The sequence below is a fragment of the Crassostrea angulata genome, chromosome 1 (genome assembly GCF_025612915.1).
Source record: "Crassostrea angulata isolate pt1a10 chromosome 1, ASM2561291v2, whole genome shotgun sequence".
Classification (NCBI taxonomy): Eukaryota; Metazoa; Mollusca; class Bivalvia; order Ostreida; family Ostreidae; genus Magallana; species Magallana angulata.
In genome coordinates, this window is record NC_069111.1 from 20,741,443 (window position 1) to 20,765,675 (window position 24,233).

Genomic DNA, 24,233 nt, shown 5'->3' on the forward strand with positions numbered 1-24,233 from the left:
TCGAATTTACTCGAATGAATATTGCTATGGATGATGTTGATTGAAAACAGAAGAGGAATATTGATTATAGGCCTATTATAAAGTTGAACAGCTAGCTGTGAACGTTGGGGAAATATTTATCCAGTCACATTGATGTCTATAAAAGTAAATTTTCACTTTTGTTAAATTGATCAATTTTTGTGTGCAGTCTACAAATCTCAGAAGGATTGTGCACGAAGATGTCCTTGGTAATGGCCTACTGGTCACTTGAAACAAAATAAACTGTAAAATTATCATTGAATAGCTCCTTTATTACAAGTATCATCTAGTCTACAGTCACATAATATGAATTTGCATCTGGGTTAATCACGTTGGGACCATTTGATATAAAAGTACATTTTGAAATGGAAACCTTGATGAACAATGTGATTTGATTTACTAACCCCCCCCCCCCCCCCCCCCCCCAAAAAAAAAAAAAAGAAAAGAAGATAAAATATAAATATTAAACCTGACCCACTGTACAGATTTGTTAGCATACAAAATTATAAATGTATATGACATGGTTTGCGAAGATGAATTTCTTTGCATTTCTGTCTCAAAAGAAACATTTGAAGAAGTGTTTACTGGTGCACTCGTGAGCAAATGTGTCTTTTGAGAACCGAAATTCACACATTGATCTTTGAGCCCAAAGTTTATTTTTTCTGAAATCAAATATAACGCTAAAACTCAAAGTGCATTCATGTACAGTCCAAATATATGTTTAAGAGTGTTGATCGATGCATGTACTTAACAGGTCCAGCATCAGAGCAATGTGTGTTTATTATAGTTATTTGATTGCACATGTACAGACATGGAAAGGTAGAAACAAATGCAGATGGCTGAGACTGAAGTTAAATCAAAGAATATTCCCCTCTGCCCTCTGATATACCTCATCCTGCAACTTTATATTCCAATAAACATTTTCTTTTGAATGTATTTAAGAGTAAACATGTCTATGTTCTAAGCATTCTCATTATCTGGAGGCTAAGACAATGTAAACATTCCCCAAATCCAATGCTTCATTGGTAAGCCAAGCTTGAGTATTGAGAGATATACAAATGTACTGGAAACAAACTGCCATAAGGGATGTTTACATGTACAGAGATTAAAATTATAGAGAACTAAGCCATGTGAAGTAGCTTGTTCATATTTTATCAATTGGAAAACAGAGATTTTTTCTTAACTTATAGTCAGTACCAGTATCTATATGTTGAATCTATACCTGTATATTTTCATTATAGTTATAGACAAACAGTTATTAGTAGTACTTTCCAGATTTGTGAAATGGAAATGAAGAAATATCTTATTGATCACTAGTTTTAGAATGTATAATTACAACTTTGATTTATATCAGTATCGTTTGATTCAATACATCAGTTTCTGTAGATCTGCAATAAAATGGGAGCATTACGTAGTACTTTTTGCTTGCTATTAAGTGTTCCCATATCCTTTTTTGCATAACACTTAACAGTACTCTGTTTGCAGCATTATGTATGCAGTTATTTAATGTTGTCCAATGTAGATACACTGTAGTATGTGTTAATGGACATATTATACAATACATTTTGTTGCATAGGATCCCACATGTGTATAATACACAAGTACTGCTTTAATTAGCACATTTGCATTTCATACCTACATTTAATGCAGGACAAAAATGTACCGTGTAAATTTGGTATGTGCAGTACTAGTTGTACTGTATGCACAATTTGTGGACATGCATTTCATTTCAGAAATCTTTTGATATATATCTATATTCTGTGACCGTCTTCATTATAATCACCTTTTAGTGAAGTTGACAAAGCACACACATACATAATTACCATATGTCCTGTATCAAAATGTACAAGTTGTACAGTATGCACATTTTGTGGACATGCATTTCAGTTTAGAAATATTTTGATATATATCTATATTCTGTGACTGTCTTCATTATAATCACCTTTTAGTGAAGTTGACAAAGCACACGTACATAATTATGCCCTGTATCAAAAAGAAACAGTGTCAAGGGTCTTTAGGTGTAGACCACATTATTTATCTTCTGACTTAGTCACATAAATGTTTAAAGCTTTAGAAGTTTTGATATCTGACCAGATGTCCAATCAACCGTCCAATGTAAATGAGGTCGTGTATTGCTTCCCCTTCAGGTTAAGAACTTAATCTCCCAATGCCAACTCAACTGAAAGCTAGGTCTCTGCTAAACATGTATTGATATGTGACATCGTTGGCCATAATTGAGTTAACTTTATTGCTTCACTGTGATTTAGAGCAGCAGAATATGGTATGATTAGATCAGATGTTTACATAATCCATAAATGAATGAGCCGCATTATGAACAATTGATTTCCCAGTAGGCAGGTTAGCAATTTTTCACACAGTGTACAAAGAAATATAGGGAAAAATAGCTATAATCATTAAAACCAGCTGGCTGAATAACAACCACCAAAGAATTAAGAAGTTGTTCAAACAGTTTTGAAATAAGAATTTTAATAAGTTGATAACTGTATAATCCAATTCAGCCCATGATTTATTGCTGCCCAATATCAAGTAACTTTTTAAATTGCTTTTTAAGCCGTAGGTCATAGGATCAAAGATTGCATGTAGGGTAGCAGGAGGACCTATATTTTGACGGTGTTGACCGACCTTATAAGGTGGCTTGGCATAGCACTCCTAGTATGGTGTTTTTACCAATTTTTTTATCCAATTCCACATACTTTGAAAGCCAAATTTGATTTTTATCTCTCTAAATGAGCTTAGTATTAAGGCTTTAAGGGATTCTCTGAATATCTTTGAGTGAAAAATGCTGTTAAAGATGTTATATGGGAAGAACGTCACAGTTGTATACATGTATAGGGGGTGAAAATGGAAAAGTTTTAATCACATTTTCAATTTTGTACATTTAAAGTTATATACCTTCTACAAGACAATGAGAAATTTTTGCATTTAAATTGATATTCAAAGAAAATAACACACCATACATCATGTACAAGTTTCTTAACAAATAAAATAAGTACCGGTAGTGAAATTAATCATCTTTATGTGTTTCATTTGTATATATAAAAACAGGTGATCCATTATCATTAAACAAACTGTATATTACAAAAGTACATATGATGTTACAAAGAATTTAAATGGATATTTGACATATCAAGGATTCACAAATTAATGTTTCCAAATTATAACGTGTTATGTTCTGTTCTTTTGTACTGGCCAGTTTTTATATAATTGCTTATAACAAGATTATCTTACATCTTTAAAAAATGTCAAGGTTTCAGTTGCTTAAATCATGATTTGAACATGTAATGTGTATGATAAAAGGCAAAATCCTGTTATAAATGTTGCCTTATGATAAATGTCATTGTGCAGCAAGTGTCAGTTTTCCCAGGCATGGTCTTGGTGACAAATGGTACATGTACCATATCTGTGTGGTTCAGTGCTGAGTCATACATGTATGAGTGCAGTGATTAATGCTTATAGACCTAGAGCTAGCACTATGTTTTGTCACCATACAGTTCTTCATGCAAAATTTTACATACTTTAAATAGCAGACAAGATGTACATGTTAGACAACTGTCTGATCAGAAAAAAAGATAAACTGTAGGTTTGGTAACTTATTAAATCATTACATGTATAGCATTTAAAAAGGAGATGCTCTTAACATTATTAGAAACTTTTGTAATACAGACATGTACATATGATTTGTAAATTAATTCATTTATAATTACCATAAAGCATGTGATAAGATGTACACATTCAACCTTATTGGAAAATAAAACACACTTATAAACCTGTATGATTATTAGATTAATATAATCAATAGCATTGAATATCATACATGTTGTATGTTTCAGGGTGCGTCCCCAGCTGGCCAAGGAGAGGATTGACATGTGTCAGGTGTGTACCACAGTAGAAAACACCCAGGTGATCATGGGCAAGGACAAGAGCTTCACCTACGACTACGTGTTCGATATGCCGACCCAACAAGAAACCATTTACAGCGACTGTGTCCGCATCCTCATTGATGGGTAAGAGAGAAAAGGGCGGACATGCATCTACATGTAATGGATAAAGCAGTGGTTCTTCACAAGGGAGACCTCGTTTAGATGAATAATTACCTCTTAATTAATTACCAGTAGATGTTTTTATGTCATACATGTCCTCTATTTTTTACCACAAGTGAGCTATTTAACGTAACTATTCATGAAGGATAAACCCAAAAATGAAAAATTGTTGGGTGTTACAGATCTATATTAGCTCTAAATGGATATGATTTCTAACACCCAAGTGAATTTACTGTAACCAAAACTTGAAACCAAAATAAATGACTCATTCTTTACATGTACATGATTTTTGAACATTAGTTGAATTATATAAGTGCACTTAATGTGCATGCATGCTTTGATTCAGTTTCCTGGTGCATATTTTCCAATAATTGAGTGCATAATAGCATTCATATCATTGCAATAAACACAATTGTTCCATGAAAAGATTAGATAATAATACATATACTTTAGTAGCAGCTAGGAATCCCCCCCCCCCCCATACCGAATTAAAATCTCCTGCATGAATTTACTGTGAGGAAAAAATGTGGAATCTTTACAAGTCTTTCATACTAAACAGTTTATTGATAGAAATTCTCTAGGGTGCAAAAATATTTTATATTCTTGTTTGTTATCATGAAAATTTCAGTTTTGATGTGTGCTTTTCCTTGTTCACCAAGGAAAGTAATCGTTGACATCTCTTTTTTCAGGTGCTTTGATGGTTATAATGCTACCGTGTTTGCTTACGGCCAGGTAGGTTGTATTTACAAAGGATGATGTAGGATTTTAACACCTCGTTCTGATCCTAGTCTAGTCTTGCGTATTTAAATGCCTTTGAAATGTGAATTTTTCCATCAGCACTTCACAAAAAAAAGATGTTTTTATAATTGAGTGTTTTTGTGTGAAGTCAAATTAAGTGTGAAATTTCAAAATTTACTGAAACATTCAATGTCTTTCATTGCATTGATAAAACTTTATGTATATATGTAGAATAGGTCATTCCACCTAGACTTTGAGTAAAATGTAATTACTGAGTTGTATTTATTTAAAGGCCTAGTTTTTAATGCTTGGTCATTTTTCAATTCTTGATCGTACATCATCATTAGGTACCATGGATTAGTTCCATACATGTAGCTATTAGAATGTTGATAACTTAATATAGACTTGAATGAAGAGTTATAAGAATATAACCATATAATATAAGTACATCGAAAAGTAATTCAATGATTTGAATATGAATATAGTGCCGACAATATGAAGTTAAATCGATTTCATTCACGAAAAAAATTGTTAAATGGAGCATTTTGCTTAGGTAGAATGTGATGAAGATAATTGAGAATCTTGTTGCATATTGAAGGTGAAAAGGTAAACAACTTTTAAAAGCTTTCTATCTAAATATTACAAGATTTATATCGTACTATGGAGCTGTCCTACTGGGTAAACATAACCCTTGTTTACTAGGCTTGTCACAGAGAATTTACAAATGGACTCTCTGAGATAACCCTTAATGTAAAACTAATGAACATAAATCCATTAAGACACTTGTCAATATACAATGATTTCATGAGAGCTACTCTGTATACACGTTTTTTGCGCTTATAAGGATCCATGTATTGGCTTTCATATTTGATCGAGAGAAAATGGTTGGCTTTGTATTCCCTGTACGAGGGTCAATCAAAAAATACGAAGACAATGTGGCTGTCTATCATATATTTTTAATGAGAGTCAAACATAACAGATTAATCTGTGCACCAACACTTATGTTATTGATATGCGAAGTTTTAGTCCATTTGATGAAATGGTATTTTTGTTACCCCTTTTTAAAAACAACATGTTTTGTCACCACGGCGCACGGTACCGTTCAAAACACGACGTCAAGATTAAACACGCACAGTTTATAGATATACCCCATCTTTTTATCACGCTTAGTCTCTTGTGCCTTTCTCCTTACAATTTAAAATGGCACTGAACCACTTAACATCTTACTTGCAGACATCTGTTCGAGAATCATAAGTTAGTTCTTCGAAGTTTTCATTTTCTAACCGTGTATCTCTTAGTTTACAGCAAGGATAACCCTAGAAGTCGGTTGACGTTACTTATTTTTTTTACCAAATATTTACAGATATTCTACTCTCTTTCGGACTGTTTTATATGCAAAATATAATTATCACCACCCCAACAAAATTTATTACAGTTAAACACAAACTTGCAAATAATTGTTGACTTATTTTTTGCACCATTGAGCATTTTCACAGCTTGTGTCGGCTTTTTTCTGGGTTAAATCCATTTTGTTTGTACCTCTCGTTGCGCCGTGACGTCCGGCGACGTCGATGTTTTTAGTCAATTTTAAAGAGGACTATCTGTCTTTAGTTAATAATATCTGTTCGACAAAACAATCTATCCTGTCATTGTTTGGAACTTAGAATACCAAGACAAAGCTTAATTTGAGGTTTCAATATCATTTGTTTTTAAGCCCAATTTATAGAGATATTACTTTCAACATTATATTGATTATTGTTGACATTACACAAATTTTGACCGTGCGCCGTGACCTCATTTTTGCAGGATTAGATTCTAAATAATTCTTAGAAATAAAGGAATCTATTCACTTTTTTCCTTGGAAATTGTTTGAAACTGTTGCTAAATTATGTCTACCAAATTTAGTAATGATATGACGTTAAATAACATAGCTATGACAAAAGTCTTCGTATTTTTTGATTGACCCTCGTATATGTATTGTGGAGCATATTGATTCCTATATCAAGTCTATGAATAATACATTTACAAAAACATTTTTAAAAAAATGCTAGTAGGAACATTACATACTTTATCTATGCGGACAATCTTTGTATATATTACAATGCTTTTTTGTGTGTAACTGTCAGTGATATTTTGGAAATTATTATATGGAATCATAATACATGTATTAAGCTTTGATTAATACAAGGAAACATTTTTTCAATGATCATGTCTAAAAGTTGCATCATATATTACATCAGATGCAGGATTGGGCTGGTTATTGCAGGATTTAAAATAAAGATGTCGGCTGAATATGTTTTTGATACTAGTGAAATCATCAAATAATAGCACTTTTGTTTTATATCTTATCTAAGTCCTTTACTGTAGTACTGACTACATGGTGCACAGAGCTGAGAGAGCTTCTAAGTGCTCTGCAAATTTTGCAGTTTCATTGATTTTCTTGTCCTTGCTAATATCTTTCAGTCCTGTGGGTTTGAGACAGTTTATAAATGACTCCCTCTCTCTGTCTCTCTCTCTCTGCGGTGAAGTACCCTTGTTTTTCCTGATGGCAATCAATTTCGTACGAGTCTGCTGCTGCTGCTGCAGTTGTTACTCAATATACACAGGGATGATGTCATACAGTCGTAACTGCAATCTCGGGCAGATTAAATTTCATCCAGCTAAATCTTCGAGAGCTTTCTATGTCCTGTGCCGGAAATAAGTCTTTAGTATTATCATGCAATGACTTTTCAGATATGAATTCCACTCAGTGATTGTTTGGTGCCCACTACAAGTGCAGTTATTTAAATATGGCAGATGATTACATTCAGAATCTTCTGCAGGCACAAACTAATCCACAGTAATTATGCATGCTGTTGAATACATACTGAATACTTATATGTCATTAGGATTTTTGGTTTTGGATTGTCCCATCTCTTGATAGTCATGAGTGGGTCTTTAATCTTCCTGTTCTAAATTCACCACATATAATTAGTCCTAAAATTTTATGTAATACAATTTAAATTGACTTTTTTGATGTTGTTACATTCAAGCTTAATATGCAAACTTAGTAATGCATCGGTTGACTGAGGCAGATTGTTGAGGTGAATCATTACCTGACTAGTTCCATAAAGTTTCAATTACTCCAAATCAAAAATCAATATCTATATTATCTTATGATCAGGAATTCGACCCCCCCCCCCCAATCATTGCTTAGGTTAAATACATGTATTATCAAATTTAAAGAAACAGTACAAGTAGTTGTACATATTTGATGTTCTACTAAAGTACTGTTCTATAGTATGGTACAATAGAATTAAACCAGTCAGAATGATTATTGTAATGTTTTGTAAATCAGGTTAATATTAAGCTTTGATTGATGTAATATACTTTCCTCGTATTACAGACAGGGTCTGGGAAGACTTACACCATGGGGACAGGGTTTGATATGAGTCTCCCGGAGAATGAGGTCGGTATCATTCCCCGGGCGGTAGACCACTTGTTCCAGGGAATCGAGGAGAGCAAGAGGAAGGCAAAGGAAAACAATATCCCTCCCCCTGACTTCAAAGTCAATGCCCAGTTCATAGAGGTCAGTGAATACTGTAAACCTACTTTTATTTGCGACGACTTTATTTTGCGATTTACTTCCGATTAATTGGTTTGCTAAGACTTATTTTTGCGACCTAGCATTATCTAGACTGTGTTGTTATAAAAACCATACGACAATGACTGGTTTGCGGTGAGAAATATTCGCGACAACGAGGCTCTTGCGAACCTTGCGGAAATTTCTTGCACGCTAATAAATGTTGTTTTACAGTATGTAAACTTTGAATCTTTAAAAATGAATTAAATGTACAATATTCAGTCCATTATGTTATATGTTACAGTAAATGTGCACAATTTTAATGTTTTGAAATCTGTTCCAATAGTTGTACAATGAAGAAATCCTAGATTTACTGGATACTACAAGAGATCCAGAATCAAGAGTAAGTTTGTTTTTGAGCTTTTTGTTAAATTAGAGTCTGGGGGTTAAAGGTTTCATTATTTGCACCCAGTTGTTGATTTGCTTTATATTTTTACTCCGAGATGATTTATGATTTGTTGAAATCATTGTAATTTTCTTCATTCAGATGAGGAAGTCTCACATTAAGATTCATGAAGATGCCACAGGTGGAATATACATGGTGGGCGTGGCCACACGACCTGTCTATTCCCTGCAGGAAGTAGGTTTCCCTTTTGATCACAAATTAATGTAACATATTGTAACGTGACCTGTAATGATGATTTCATCTCTAGTGTAAGGTTCTGATGTTCATGTTTCTAACGATAAAACAAATTGATTTTCCATTATAATTTCCTGATTTGCTGACTTAATACTCTCGTTGTTTTATGATTTATTGCTCTCATAAACTACAGTGTGGCTCCAGTCTTAATAAGGGCAGAGGATTTTTGTGCTGCTTAACAATTGATTATTTTCTCTATTTGCAGACAATGGAATGTTTAAAGAATGGTGCTTTATCTCGGGCCACAGCCAGTACAAACATGAACTCGCAGTCTTCTAGATCTCATGCCATATTTACACTCCACATCAAACAGCAACGAGTAGTGCATGACGAGGTACATCTATATCAAATAAGAATTTGTTTTGAGACAGAGGTTAACAGATTGAGATAAAAAAAAATTGGACACATTTAAGAAAATGTATAAGTAAGGGTATGTTGTTCTTAACACAAAAAGCTTTTTAGCTCACCGAGACGAAGTCGGGGAGCTTATGCTATACCCTCGGCGTCGGCGTCGGCGTCCGGACCTGGTTAAAGTTTTTGTTGCAGGTCCTGTATCTAAGCTATTACTTGTCCTATCTTCACCAAACTTGCATGGATGATGCATCTGGACCTACTTATGGACTTGAAAGACTTGGATGCTGAATCTGAGTCCTAAATTTCAGATGCTGGAGGAGGTTAAGGTTGTTGGACCAGGTTAAAGTTTTTGTTGCAGGTGCCCTTTGATAGCAATATCTAAGTTACTGCAGGTCCGTACTTCACCAAACTTGCATGGATGGTGTGTCTTATGATACTGATACACCAGACAGGCTTGAGTGCTGAATCTGAGCTATAGGTTTCGGATGCTGGAGGAGGTTAAGGTTTTTGGAGCTGGTTAAAGTTTTTGTTGCAGGTGCCCTTTGATAGCAATATCTAAGTTACTGCAGGTCCGTACTTCACCAAACTTGCATGGATGGTGTGTCTTATGATACTGATGCACCAGACAGGCTTGAGTGCTGAATCTGAGCTATAGGTTTCGGATGCTGGAGGTGGTTAAGGTTTTTGGAGCTGGTTAAAGTGTTTGAAACAGGTGCCCTCTGATGATATATCTTAGTTACTTCTTGTCCTAACTTCACCAGACTTCCATGGATGGTGCGTCTTATGATACTGATGCACCAGACAGGCTTGAATGCTGAATCTGAGCCATAGGTTTCGGATGCTGAAGGAAGTTAAGGTTTTTAGAGCTGGTTAAAGTGTTTGAAACAGGTGCCCTCTGATGATTATATCTTAGTTATTACTTGTTCTAACTTTACCAGACTTCCATGAATGGTGCGTCTTATGATACTGATGCACCTGACAGGTTTGAATGCTGAGTCTGAGCCATAGGTTTCAGATGCTGGATATGGTTAAGTTTTTTGGAACAGGTCACATGTTTAATAAATAATAGTACTTTTTCAAACTTGCATAGTTGATTAAACTGTAGTATGAATGAATCACAGAGGAAGCTTCAGATGCAGAGCTTGATCTCCATTATCAAGGATGCTAAAAAATATATCTTAGTTATTACAGGTCCTAACTTCACCAAACTTGAATTGATGGTGTGTCTTATGATACAGATGCACCTGAAAGGCATGGATGTTGAATCTGAGCCATAGGTTGCGGATGCTGGATCTATGCCCTCTGATGATGATATCTTAGTTATTACTGGTCTGAACTTCACCAAACTTGCATGGAGATGCGTCTTATGTATACTGATGCACCTGACAGGTTTGAATGCTGAATCTGAGCCATAGGTTTCGGATGCTGGATGAGGTTTAGTTTTTTTGGAACAGGTCACATGTTTTATAGATGATAGCTTGCATAGTTGATTTAACTATATTATAAATGAAACGCAGAGGTTGCTTCAGATGCAGAGCCTGATCTCCATTATCAAGGATGCTAAAGAAATCTTCTACCTCACTCAAACCTGCTCGATAGATAGATGTGTTTGTTGATAAATGATATAACATGATTCCTATGATATAGTATTGTATGGTATGAAACAATATTGTTTAATATGATACAATATAATATCATATGTAATATTATAAAAAGTTATATGATTCGATATGATATTGTATAATTTTTTTTGATATTTTATGTTATGATATTGTATCATGATATCGTTATGTATAGTATTGTATATTATGATTCAATATTGTATAATATTATATTGTGTTATTAATTTATTATTTAATCACATGATACTATTACATAAGATATTGCGAAATATAATATTGTATCCTATGATACTATATTGTATATTCTATAATATTGTATCATACGAATTTGTATAATATGATATCAGTTTCTGTAAAAAAGAATTATATCACATGAAATTGTATAATATGATACTGTTATATTATATAATATCGTATCATACGATATTGCATAATATAATATTGGTTTATAATATGATATATTATCACATCACATGAAATTGTATTGTATGATATTGTAAAATATATTGTAGTGTCATATGATACAATATGTATAATATAATATTGTATTATATAATATTTTACTTTATCACATAATATTGTATCATATGATACAATGTCATATCATACATTACAATATCATATCTCATCATTGTTTATTATGGTATTTTATTGTATTATATGATATATGTTGTAAATATGATAGGATGCAATATTTAATTTTATATTATTGTATTGATTAACATATGAACATATGATTATCATACAATTTTTTAACAGATAATATATATATTGTGTCAAAACAGAATCCATGAATATCCAAGATCATAAAGTATGATTTTCATTTAATATGATAAAGGTGGTCTCATAAAGGTGAAGTCTCATAAGGGTGATGTCTCGTCTCGGTGAGCTTTGTAATCTGTGATTACCTATGTTTTGAATAAGTTGACTGAATTTAAAATATACTGCTTGACAGAACAAAATTATGGTGTATAATTATGATTTTAGAAAAAAATATTGAGATTTTTCAAATAAAAAATATAGATTCACCATCTTCCCCCTCCCCCCCCCCCCCACTTAAATAAAAAACAAAACAAAAAACAATAAAAACTAATTCTCATACCTAACACATTATTTTCTCAATGCTAGTAGGTAGTAGCTGTGTTTTTCTACTAGCAATATTCAATGAATTTTCCACAGAACCTAACAGAGGAGGGTAAAGATTCGGAGGGTCTGAATGAGTTTGAGACTCTGACTGCCAAGTTTCACTTTGTGGACCTGGCAGGGTCGGAGAGGTTAAAGAGAACAGGGGCAACTGGAGACCGGGCCAAGGAGGGGATCTCCATCAACTGTGGGCTGGTAAGTCAGGGAAACTCTGGTAACTTATATAGAGTAAGCAAAGAAACTGAACTTAAATTCTCAACTGCTTGACATATACATAGAGACTGAAGCAAAGCTTTGTGTCTATGACTGAAATTTACTACATTGATGATTGATGTAGAAAACACAGAATTAACTGTTAAAGCTTGATGCAAAGTTGTAAATTATCAAATTCACATTTCAGATCTAATGTGCATCTTTTGATGAGATTTGTTCATTTTTATTCGTCTACAGCTTGCCCTAGGAAATGTAATCTCCGCCCTGGGTGACAAGGCCAAGAAGGGTAGCCATGTACCCTACAGGGATTCTAAGCTGACCCGGTTATTACAGGACTCTCTGGGAGGAAACAGGTAAAGCTCTTATATACAGGGTTGTCTCTAAGACCCGGGAGGCGGGGAATTTCCCCGCCTAAAGTGACGTGATTACCCGGCTATTATTGCATTTCAAACACAATCTAGCTATAAGGTAGACCTCCAGATCCCCTTCTACTTTTTTATTTCTCCCTTCTACTTCAATTTTTAGAGACAACCCTGTATATACAACAAGAACTAAAATCCAAATGATGCTCCTATTAATAAAAGAAAGTCCTTTTATTAAAGAGATACACAAATGCAGTCACAGAAATATTCTAAGAGAAAAAGTCACAAAAAACTTTTCATACATCGATATGTTATATCTGTATGGCATTTCTTAAAAGTTCTTTACATATAACCTTTGCATCACTGTTTATTCAGAATCTTGAGATTAATCTATTTTTTTTAGTATGTTGTTAATAAATGTATTGTTTTTTGTAGCCGGACTTTGATGATTGCCTGTATATCCCCATCAGACAGAGATTTTGTTGAAACACTTAATACTCTGAAGTACGCAAATCGAGCTAGGAACATTAAAAACAAGGTGATAGCCAATCAGGACAAAGCTTCCAAACAGATGGCAGCCCTCCGTGCGGAAATTGTGACACTGCAGCAGGAGCTGATGGACTTCAAGTCTGTAAGTAACTGAGAAAGTTGAATGTTTTTTGGAAGAAATTCATTACTTATTTCCTTTGTTTTTCAAGAGTTTAAAATGATGCAGATTTTGGAATTTACATTTCATTTACACTCATTACTGGTAATTATGCAGGTGGAAGTAAATGATTGTCTTAGCTTAGTATTTACCCATAAAGTTGTTTCGCACATTAAGATGTGACTCGACTTATAAAATGATTGATTCTGTGCAGAAACAATCTTTAAGCTTTATTGCTCACATTTTCAGGGCAAACGCAAGGTAGATGAAGATGGAGTGGAGTCAGTGAACGACATGTTCCACGAAAACACGATGTTACAGACAGAGAACGACAAACTGAGGCAGAGGATCAAATCCATGCATGAGACAATAGAGATGCTCACCAAGAGGAACTCGGATCTACTGGCCGAAAAAGCTGTGTTAGGAGTCTATAATATATCTGGTAATTTTTGATATTGAAATATTAAACATATTTTAAGTTACATATTGGTTTTAAGATTAATTGCTGCAAGCCTGTCTTAGAATTCGCTACGGTAATGATACAGTACCTATTTTATGTGCCAAAAATTCATGATGTAGTATATGAAAAATGTAGTCTTTTTCAGTTCTGTCAATGATTAATTTCAGAGGATGCAAGGGATAGCGAAGTAACAAAGCTGATTGAAGGATATGTTAAGGAGCTAGAAGAACTCAGGTACATATAAATGTATCGTATATTTACTGTCTCTCTATCTTAGAATGTTGTGAGTTTGGAACCTGAGATCAAGATGATTAACTATCATTTCTATTGTTAAACAGAGCAAAGCTGTTAGATGCTGAAAACACAGCGGAACAGTATAAGAGGAAGACAGCCATGTCACGCATGGGGAGCAGCATGTCCCTGATGAACGACCCCCTGAGTCCCATCTCCCCAGGGCACCTGTCCGGGAGCTTCATGGGGTCAATGACCGAGAGCAAACTGTCAATCATCGAGGAGGCCAAACGGGATGTCAGCCGACTGAAGAAGCTCAAAAAACTCAAAAAGAGGAAACACTTGAAAGCTAGGTAATTGACATGTGGTTTAATGGATATTTTTATGAAGGCAGCCCTCTGTACTTCTAAAGACACCCTATATGTTGTTTTTTGTCCAATTGCAGTGAGAAAGAAGACCAGTTTGACAATGAAAAGGATCAGAACGAAGCGGAGGAGAATGAAGACGTAAACGGAGAAGAAAGAGGGGAAAATGAAGAGGAGGAAGAAAACACTGAAGATATTAATGAAGAGGATGATGATGAAGAAGATAGATTAAGTGGAGAAGTAAGTAAAATAAAGTCTTGCTACATACATACTATATATACCAGTAACCATATTTATACTCACATTATTTTCTGCTTTGGACAAAATTATCAAAGTATCAAAGTACAAACCACATTCAATTCATTAACTTGTCTGTAGTATTTTCACAATAACTTAAAACAAGGCCTCAATTCAAAGTGTTTAATGAATTGCAATATTACTTCACCTTTAAGCATATGTACATGTAACTACATGTAGATCATAACCTTAGTCATTTACAAACATTCCTCAGTAAGTCAGAAAAAAATATAGGTAAACTTTATGGGGATTTTGTAGTGCATAACTGAATGTAACAATTCACATACATATGTGCATGACATATACATGTAGCAATATACTTCAAGTTGATGTATCAGATGCTGCTCTCTGTAAAGAACTCTATTAAAATGGAGTGTGTTTTCAGTATCTTGAGTGTATTGATAAAATTATCTAAAGGATACAATTATGATTTTCATGAACAGTTGAATGGAGATGATGAAGAAGATGACGACATAGAAGAGGAACTGGAGAACATGTCTTCATCAGACTCGGATTCCGACTCTGAAGGGAAAGGTTAGTACTTAATTAACTGGAATGTAAACTTATTACTACAAAGAGATTTGCATTCTTCACATTTAATGTAAATATTAATGTTAACCGTATTCTTATAATCTTATAACTTGGAGATGAGAATTCAGAAAGTAAATATCAAAACTCTGTACTGTTTTAACAAGATTTTTTTGTTGTGTTGAACATGCAGCCATAATTGACCCACTCGTGGATTTTCTGTGGTATTACGGAGGTGAAATACTTGAATAGATTACTCAGTGTTGTAGTTTTTTTTTTTTTTTAATAATAAATGATTTCAGACCTGTAGCTTTTTCCTTTAAATAAATGTGAATTTAGTTTTTTCCTAACATACAAACAAGTTTTAGAGATCTGAATCTTACTTTTTCAGTGACAGTGTATTTATGTTTGTTATTATATAAGTTCGATCATAAATTAATTTCAAATAACAAAAAAAAAAATTTTTTTGGCTGTGTTTCTTGCATGAAAACTTTGCTGTTTTTTGGGAAGTTGATTTTAATCAACTCTCCTATGCAGTTACTCTGGCAAAAGGAAGTGAAACAGTGTTTGAACATATAAGCACAAATCATCAACGCCAACAAGACTTAGTACTTGAAAAATTGATGTAATGTATTAAGAAACATTGTTTTTCAAGGAAACTTATTTATAAATACCTTGAAAATAGTCAGATTTTAAATGGTACGAACAATCTAGTTATTTGTCACATGTATTCCTACGTCAGAGTTCAATATTGCTTGGATACAATTTTCCAGAAATATTTTGATTACTGATACATGATGTGTCGTAGAGTTTGATGGTGTTAATTCTATCTTTTTAAATATTACACAACATTATTCTAATGGAGTTTCCATCTATAACTGAAATATAAGGAAAACAATGTGCGTAATTGTTCAAATACAGCTAGGAAACTACTTGCCATGCGAAATTACATATCATTGATTTTAAAATAAATAATAATCAATAAAATCAACTTCCATCAGTACTTCAATATTTTTTATTTATTATATATTTTCATTGCACTTTTGCTACAAAAATTGTTACCTTTGAATAATGTGTTATGGTGCTGATTTTTTCATGGCATAAACAATGATATTCAGAATCTATTTTTTTTTTACTAAATAACTATTCATTTTCTCCCATATCTCTCCAGATTCAGACAACCTGCATGAGGACCTTGCAGAGCTGACCTGCAGCATCTCCATCAAACAGAAGCTTGTGGAGGAACTGGAGCAGGCCCAGAAACAGGTGCTTGCTGTCCGGCACCAGTACGAGGAGAAGGTTCGGCAACTCCAGATGAGGATCCGGGCGACCGAGGAGGAGCGAGATAAAGTCCTGTCAAACGTCAACAGTGTGGAGTGCGAGACCAACGAAAAGGTAAAAAAGGTCAAGGACGAGTTTGAGAAGAAATTGTTGATGCTCCAGCGGGATTTAAAGAAAGCAGAGCAAGCTAAGCGTGATTATTCTCGCATGCAGAAGCAGTCCTCGTACCATGAGAAGCAGTTGAAGACACTGCAGCATGAACTGCAAGAAATGAAGAAAACCAAGGTATGTTTGTGTCCAGGATTTGTTACGAGGAAATTTTGTAGAATTTTGTTGTCTTCGAGTAAAGGAAGCACAAAATATTTGGAAAATGTTTTTAGTCTTATAGAGACAATTACTTTGTGATAATTGATGATCCTGTAATGAATTTTCCTCAAACTGAAAAGTTGATGTGCTATATATAATGATAAAACAATCATGTGAATTATAAATATCAAGGCATTTATTGTGTGAATACAGGAATATATGACTCAAGGGATGTGATTATGGTTTGTTATCTTGTAGGTGAAGTTAATGAAGCAAGTGAAGGAAGAATTGGAGAAAGGTAAAGCAGTGGAGGCACGCCGCACCAAAGAAGTGGCACAGTTACGCAAGGAACAAGTCCGTAAGGAAGGCCTGATCCGCAATTTGGAGAAAGAAAAGCGCCAAAAAGAAGCTGTTCTGAAACGCAAACAAGAGGAGGTATATATTTTTTTTTTGCTGCAAACTATGCAGAATTTGTTGGTATATGGAGATTTATTTTTGTACTATCTTCTTTTTTTATGGGCATGTGAACTAATTACAAAGGAATGAATTGCAATGGAACAGAACTGTTACCCACATTTCCCCCATGATTTTCTGTTGCTAAGAATGGCTTTTCTGAACCTTAGATGTACAATGATGTGTAGATGTTATGATCACTATCTAATGATTTATCCAAAATGAATTGCATGGTTTCGTCCCTATTTCTTCAGTAGATTGCATTTTTTCCCCTTGCATGCATGGCTTTTTATGACTTGAATTTCCAATAAGTAATGTTCTTGATGAACAACCAATTTTTCAGCTGAATTCCAGTATAGAAAAAATCAAGAAAGAGGTAACTTTGTTCTTGCTTGTCCACTGATGCTGCATACTCTGTACTCGTCATAGCGTACACAATGTAGTGATGAATATCAATATTCCAGATAGTCTATAGAGAAAACAGTGTAGATCTATGAACACAATCCACTCTTTCTAGGTAGTTTCTCAGAAAATTTTAGATTATTTGTGTTTGGTTGATTTTTAGGAGGTATTAAAATTTTATTAGTACTGATACATTTACTTGTTTAATCTGGAGAAATTGTGATGATTTTCATTGCTACATTATGGAAATATTGTATTGTTACAAATTATCATGTGCATACTGCATACCAGTATTATCCAGATACCGTACATGTTTATGTACAATTATGCTGCCAGGGTATATGTTGATATTAATTGATCTCTCTCTCTCTCTCTCTCTCTCTCTCTCTCTCTCTCTCTCTCTCTCTCTGTGTTATGCAGAGGCATATTAAGGCAAAACATGTATCACTTACGTATCTTTGTATGCCTTGTATACTGTATTATGAAGGTATGGAAGCTGTTTATTAACAAATGTTTGTAAGTGTCCTCTCTATATAATATTGTGGAATATGACAGCATCCTGTACAATGCATGATTCTGTGTATTAAATGTACAACCTGTAAGAAGCTTGCAGATAAAACCTGTGGCTTTTTTCAGCTTACTTTCATTATTCTTCAGCATTAATATAAATGCAGTTTTTCAAATGTGTCTTCTATAATATGTTTTTTTAGCACAAATCAAAGCTGATATTTTCAATACATGTATTTGTATTGCAGTGATTTTCTAAATGAAAAGAAACAGCTTTTTTTTTGTCATCATATTTAGTTTGTTTTCTGTGTTCTTTCAGAATAAACACCCACAAATGCTTAAAATACAAATTCATTTTCAAGTACAAATGTAGAATAAGCAAGTCTGGTTTTTTATACATGGCCCACATGCAAACTGTCTACTTTCACTTTCCATTAGGTTGAAGCACTCAGAAGGAAAGAGAAGAAGCCCATGTCTGCCATGGCTGCCGGCAGAGTGGCCAAGTATGACCGTCCTAAAACCATCCCAGTCAGTGAGTACCAAGCTTAAAATATTGTTATTTTTTAGCTTATATTTCATTTCAGAAAGTACCAAAAACAGTAGGAACTTGCTTGAGCATATTTTTTAGCTTGAACTTAATATAAGAAACTACCATAGCAATATATATTTTTTAGCTTGTATTTTGTATGCGGGTAAGAAACTACTGAAGACAGTCAATATTTTTTACTTAGTATTTCATGTAAGAAACTACCAAAGACAGTTACCAGGTAGTTGTGTACTGTAACAGTAGTTAGTGAAGAAACTTATTTGTATTTTTTATCTTGTAATTAATATTAGAAACTAGCAGAAATTGTTTTGTTCTAAGAGAAATAGGAACAAGATTTCAAATCCACCATTTTCTCTACAGCCCCATTCTCATCATCACCCCGCAGAAGAAAGCGTACCGAGTTCAGTGCCAAGTCAGCCAAACAGAAGTGGGATACGCTTGAGAAAAAGGTATGTCTATAAAATAATGAATCATTTTACTCGATTGGAAGTAAGAACATATAATAAGACAATAAATCACAATTTGAATATGCATGTATTTTGAATAATTTATGTGTAAATGTACTATGGCAATATGGGCATGCTTTTATTCTTATGGAAAATAATTTTTCATGTAGGACTACAAAATGTGAAATGGAACATCTGTTAAATTGACTTTTGGTACATGTGTTTCCCCACATAGATATACAGTATAATGATGCATATGTTTTACTCATTTACACAGATTTCAAATGTCATAACCAAGAAACAGACCATCATTAACATGGAGAAGGACATGGACATCTGGCTGAAGGTGCAGTTCATATCTAACTGTACAATGCTATTTTAAACAACTCTGATAATTTATGAATGATAGTCAGAATTTTGTATATTAATCATGCATTTGCTTGTGCCTTGTTGCAGGAAAGGGAAAGTGTTTGCAAAAAGTTGGACAAGTTCTGTCGTAAGAGGGATGTAGCCATCAAAGAGGGCAAAGTAAGTACATGACTGTACACTTTAAAGGAACACTCTCCTATCTTTGTGTCTTGTTGTGTTTCATGATTTCTTTGGCCCTGCATTATGTTGGCTAGTATAAGTGTGTAGTCTCACGGTGTACATTGTTGGCAGGATGACAATGAGATCGGCGAGCTGAACTGTGTGATTGGGATGTTAGAGGGACAGGTCCAGTACACACAGGAGTACATCTCCGAGTGTCAGTCACAGATCATGCAGATCGAGGAGGCCAAGGCAAGTCACACAAGTATCTTAAGTTACTGTAAAAACAACAATTCTAACCTAATCTGTACAGCATATTCTTATCCCACTGAGGCATATTTAATCTATTAAACTTCTGTGAATAATTTGAAATCATACTTTAACAATTCTGCATTTAAGGTTATTTATAATTGTGGAGTTCTGTTTTCTGATGTTAAAGATAATAAAGCATTTCAAAATGCATGGTGGAAAACTTTGTGTATTGTATTTTTTTGGCACAATGTGCTTTTTCCCAAAGCCACTAAAAATTAAGTGTGTTTTTATAGTACACACACATTTACATGTACATTATGAGCTGAATGTATTGAACCCCTAAGTGTATGAAGTCACAGTGTTGGACATGTTAAATGTTTTTACAGGAGGACAATGAACGTTTTGATGCAACGGCCCTGGTCAACAACTGCTCTGTAGAGGAGGCAAAATATCTACTGGAACACTTCATACAGACCTCTATTGGGAGGGTAAGGGACAAATGAAGGACCTACAGACGTAGAGAAAAAAAAACTAGAGATTGTTTTTATTGACTTTCATTGATTTTAATGAAATGAGAACCATTGTTAAGGTTTTTGAGTCAGAAAGTATGCATGTTGTACATTTCTATGACATAAACAAAGTAATATGAAAACTCAATCAAGTTTATGCAACATGTATTCATTAAATTGAAGATTGTTAAATTGGGCAAGGCTCTGTATATATACCTCTCCATTATATCCTTGTTTCTCTCAGTATGTTAATCATGACTTTGTTTTGGTGATGTTAAATTATCTCTGACCCTGTTGTTGTAGGGGCTGGCCCTGTCACAGAAAGAGAATGAGTTGAAGGAGATGAGGGAGATGCTCCACCAGACGGAGCTCAACAACACCCTACAGCAGGACCTGCTCAAACACATGATCAACGACCGCGTGGACATCGAGGTGGATAACCTAATGACCAACGCAGCAGACGGTAGCCATTAGTCTTTTGTTTGATGTTTACATTAAGTGTTTGTCTCTTCCTTTGGTTATAGGAAACTGGAGTCAAGCTATGAATATGGAGTTAGTTTGTATACAGCAAAACTCGTTTATAACGAATTTCAAGGGACCATAGAAAAAACTTCGTTAAAGCCGTAATTCATTTACGTTTATAACGAGTTCGTAAAAAATATTATAGCCGTAAATTCGTTATCAAATAATTAAGGGTTTTTCCGTCAAACAGTTTTCTAAACTATCGCTATAGTTATTAAAAAAAGTATTTCCGTCATTTACAAAAAATGTCAATATAACCATTTCATTTCAATTTTTAAAAAATTCAGTATACTATTTGAATTTGAGCATTTTATATATGCATCTTAGAATTGCATGTTTCTTCAATGGAATTTGAAATGGAAAAAATTCGTTATAAAAATGATAAAATACGTTAAAATTTTGCCAGCGGGGGTCTTAAAATTACTTTGTTATAGCCGTAAATTCGTTATAGCCGTGTTCGTTATATACATCAATTTTCTATAGGTTTATTTAAGAAATTTGCCGGGACATGAATGATAATTCGTTATAGCCGTAAATTCGCTATATCCGTGTTCGTTATATTCGAGTTTTGCTGTATTTTGAAATCATTCAAATTCATGGGGATCATTTTCCATTGGATTGTCTTGTTTTCACATGTTCATGGGAATAGAATGTAATGAATTTACTTCAATGTTGAGTAAAGACTGTATTTCATAATTTGTGAAGGGCATAAATTTGAGGGTATTTTAAACCACAAAGTTAATAAAACATTTGGTCATCATGAATTCTAATATTTCCATAGGATTTCCACAGGATCACATTACATATGTATTTGTATTTGTAGGTATGGAGTCCTCAGAGGAATCGTTGTCTTCCTCCCCGGCTGACAGGTATGTCAACATCTTATCTACTAATGTGTACAGCAAGAGTGCATTCAAAATATTAATCTTATGAAAAGATTTAGAACATGTTTTGTGGTGCAAGCTACTCTTAAGACTGGAAACAAAGAATTATGAGTTGTTAAGTTTTTTTTAAAATCTAGTGATGCTTGTGATACTAACAGTTATGAATTTATTCATTTTTGGAATTTATTTATGATCTTTTTCTTAATTTACCCTCCATTTGAACTACTTTATTTTCCTTTGTTTGTGCATTTTGTCCATTGTTTATAGTGCATATTGTTTTTTTCAATTTTTTTTTTCAATATTGCTTAACAAGGAAATTTGAATGTTTTTATGAGGGAGGGGTTAATTGGGTTAGAAGTTTGTTATTAGTGCTCAAAGAAAATACTGGTATTTAATTTATCCAAACATTCAATTTTGGCACATGTACATATTCCAGAGTACTATCTACTTTAAGAATACATTCTACTTTGAGGTATGACTACAATTCAACACAAAGCAAGCACATGAGCCTCACACTGTTTTCATCATGCAAAAGCACAAAAAACCCAAACAAAATCAGAAAAAACTACTTTAATAAAGAAATATAATATTTTATCAAGCAAATTATCTTTGATTTACAAAATATTTTTTTCAGCCGTTTTGTAAGAATCTGTATTATTTAATACATGTGCATATACAAATACACACATATTTTGTTTTGTAAAGTAAGATTCTATTTGTCGATATCTAAAGAAATCTGCTTCTAAGAGGTTGTTGTTTAATTGACTCACATCTTGGTTTTAGGTATTCTTTATTAAATAGCAACACTATCGTGACTCTGGGGATTATACGGTTCATTGATTAATTCTCTCATCCCTCTTCAATTGCCTTCCTTTCAGAACATGCCACAAACCCAGTATAACTGAACGCTCCACAAACTTTGAAAATTTGATTAGGTAATATGTGCTCCTAATCAACAGCCTCTAAATGTATCCTGGTTACTCATGGCTAATCGATCTATCGTCAGCTTCATCGTATTTATGTCATAGTCTCATCGCAGTTACTGTTTATTACCAACTGTACCAATATTTATCGTCATAATGCACTGTTTGGTACTGTCTAAATTTATGTCTGTAACAATGTGTGTATATAGCAGTCACTTGTAATTATTTGAATGCAAAATTTTAATTTTTTTATATACCTAATTTTTTGAAAAGTTTTTTGTAATATACTCAATCAATTTTTTTTATTTTTTTTCAAATAAAATTTTATTTTTTCTTCACTAACCACACTTAGTATTTTCTTACTGAATAGTAATTTTTTTAATATCAATTTTATTTTAAGGATATAAGAAGGAATAATTATTTGATTATTTAAAAATAAAAAAAAAGAATTGGCAAACTAATTATCTGTTTAAAATATAGGTGTACTGTCTGCATGATATTTCCTATATGGTTACCTGAGATGTAATGTACAGTATATTAGTAATTAAGTGTACAAAAATGTATCTGATCAGTATGTACGCAGAACGCACACCAAATACATGTATTAGCTTGTCTTGGATTGGGATTAATTTAGACTTTTGGCACACAACAATATGTAGGTCAATACAGTTTAGTGGGATTGATTGCATGAGGGTGAGGAAGTCGATATGAAGTGGTCTTATAGCATAACATTAAAATGGAGATTTGAAATAAGCCGTCATTGAACTTGGGACATTGGGAATTGGGAATGCTCCCTGTAATCCAAAGTATCTGATAGCTTGGAATAATTACATCAAAATTTGTAATCTGTCTTGAAAAACTTCATTATATGTATGGGATAGCTGTGTAATGTACATGATATGTTCCCAAGTTATGCTGCGTGCCTTGCATTTGTAAATATATATCAAGTTTTACAGTCACAAGTCAAAGAAGCTAAAATCTTGCTGTTAAAAAGAACTTCTACTATCCACACTAAATTTCTGACATTAAATAATATAGATGTAGTATAATTTTTACAAAAAAAAAAAAAAAGATTTGACAATTTTAACGCTTTGAATTGTTTTCTTTTTCTTCCTGCTGCCTTCCCGGTACATTGGGGGTACTTCACTACCTGGACTTGCTATTTCACTCTGAATTCTATGTTGTTTGGATGTCCAATTTCTGGCTATAGTTATGATCCCTATGTCTTCACCGTTCTGGTTCTAATAGTTTGTTTTATAATGGAGATTCTTAGTAAATGAAGACACCGCATTGGTAGGTGGCAGTTGTACTCTCTCACTGTGTAACCTCACATCTTATTTATTATTACTACATGTATTTATACATGGCCATAT

General features: G+C 33.6%; 1 protein-coding gene across 10 annotated transcripts in view; it reads left to right on the top strand.

The window, feature by feature from the left end:
• The window catches only part of LOC128163066 (kinesin-like protein KIF21B), a 43,400-nt gene that overhangs the window by 372 nt on the left and 18,795 nt on the right, over nucleotides 1-24,233 (top strand). For 4 of the 10 annotated variants that reach the window (XM_052826600.1, XM_052826609.1, XM_052826568.1 and 1 more), the window contains exons 2-27: nucleotides 3,870-4,043; nucleotides 4,769-4,811; nucleotides 8,203-8,385; nucleotides 8,726-8,782; nucleotides 8,927-9,019; nucleotides 9,285-9,413; nucleotides 12,235-12,393; nucleotides 12,649-12,764; nucleotides 13,209-13,404; nucleotides 13,669-13,861; nucleotides 14,047-14,113; nucleotides 14,218-14,463; nucleotides 14,556-14,715; nucleotides 15,216-15,306; nucleotides 15,494-15,535; nucleotides 16,472-16,866; nucleotides 17,146-17,322; nucleotides 17,684-17,716; nucleotides 18,688-18,781; nucleotides 19,157-19,245; nucleotides 19,520-19,588; nucleotides 19,699-19,770; nucleotides 19,903-20,022; nucleotides 20,409-20,510; nucleotides 20,835-20,994; nucleotides 21,877-21,922. In XM_052826600.1, the coding sequence (XP_052682560.1) occupies nucleotides 3,870-4,043; nucleotides 4,769-4,811; nucleotides 8,203-8,385; nucleotides 8,726-8,782; nucleotides 8,927-9,019; nucleotides 9,285-9,413; nucleotides 12,235-12,393; nucleotides 12,649-12,764; nucleotides 13,209-13,404; nucleotides 13,669-13,861; nucleotides 14,047-14,113; nucleotides 14,218-14,463; nucleotides 14,556-14,715; nucleotides 15,216-15,306; nucleotides 15,494-15,535; nucleotides 16,472-16,866; nucleotides 17,146-17,322; nucleotides 17,684-17,716; nucleotides 18,688-18,781; nucleotides 19,157-19,245; nucleotides 19,520-19,588; nucleotides 19,699-19,770; nucleotides 19,903-20,022; nucleotides 20,409-20,510; nucleotides 20,835-20,994; nucleotides 21,877-21,922 (3,306 nt within the window). Of the gene's footprint in view, nucleotides 1-3,869; nucleotides 4,044-4,768; nucleotides 4,812-8,202; nucleotides 8,386-8,725; nucleotides 8,783-8,926; nucleotides 9,020-9,284; nucleotides 9,414-12,234; nucleotides 12,394-12,648; nucleotides 12,765-13,208; nucleotides 13,405-13,668; nucleotides 13,862-14,046; nucleotides 14,114-14,217; nucleotides 14,464-14,555; nucleotides 14,716-15,215; nucleotides 15,307-15,493; nucleotides 15,536-16,471; nucleotides 16,867-17,145; nucleotides 17,323-17,683; nucleotides 17,717-18,687; nucleotides 18,782-19,156; nucleotides 19,246-19,519; nucleotides 19,589-19,698; nucleotides 19,771-19,902; nucleotides 20,023-20,408; nucleotides 20,511-20,834; nucleotides 20,995-21,876; nucleotides 21,923-22,815; nucleotides 22,873-24,233 lie in introns of all 10 variants that reach the window. The other 6 variants (XM_052826531.1, XM_052826591.1, XM_052826540.1 and 3 more) reach the window with 4 other exon arrangements.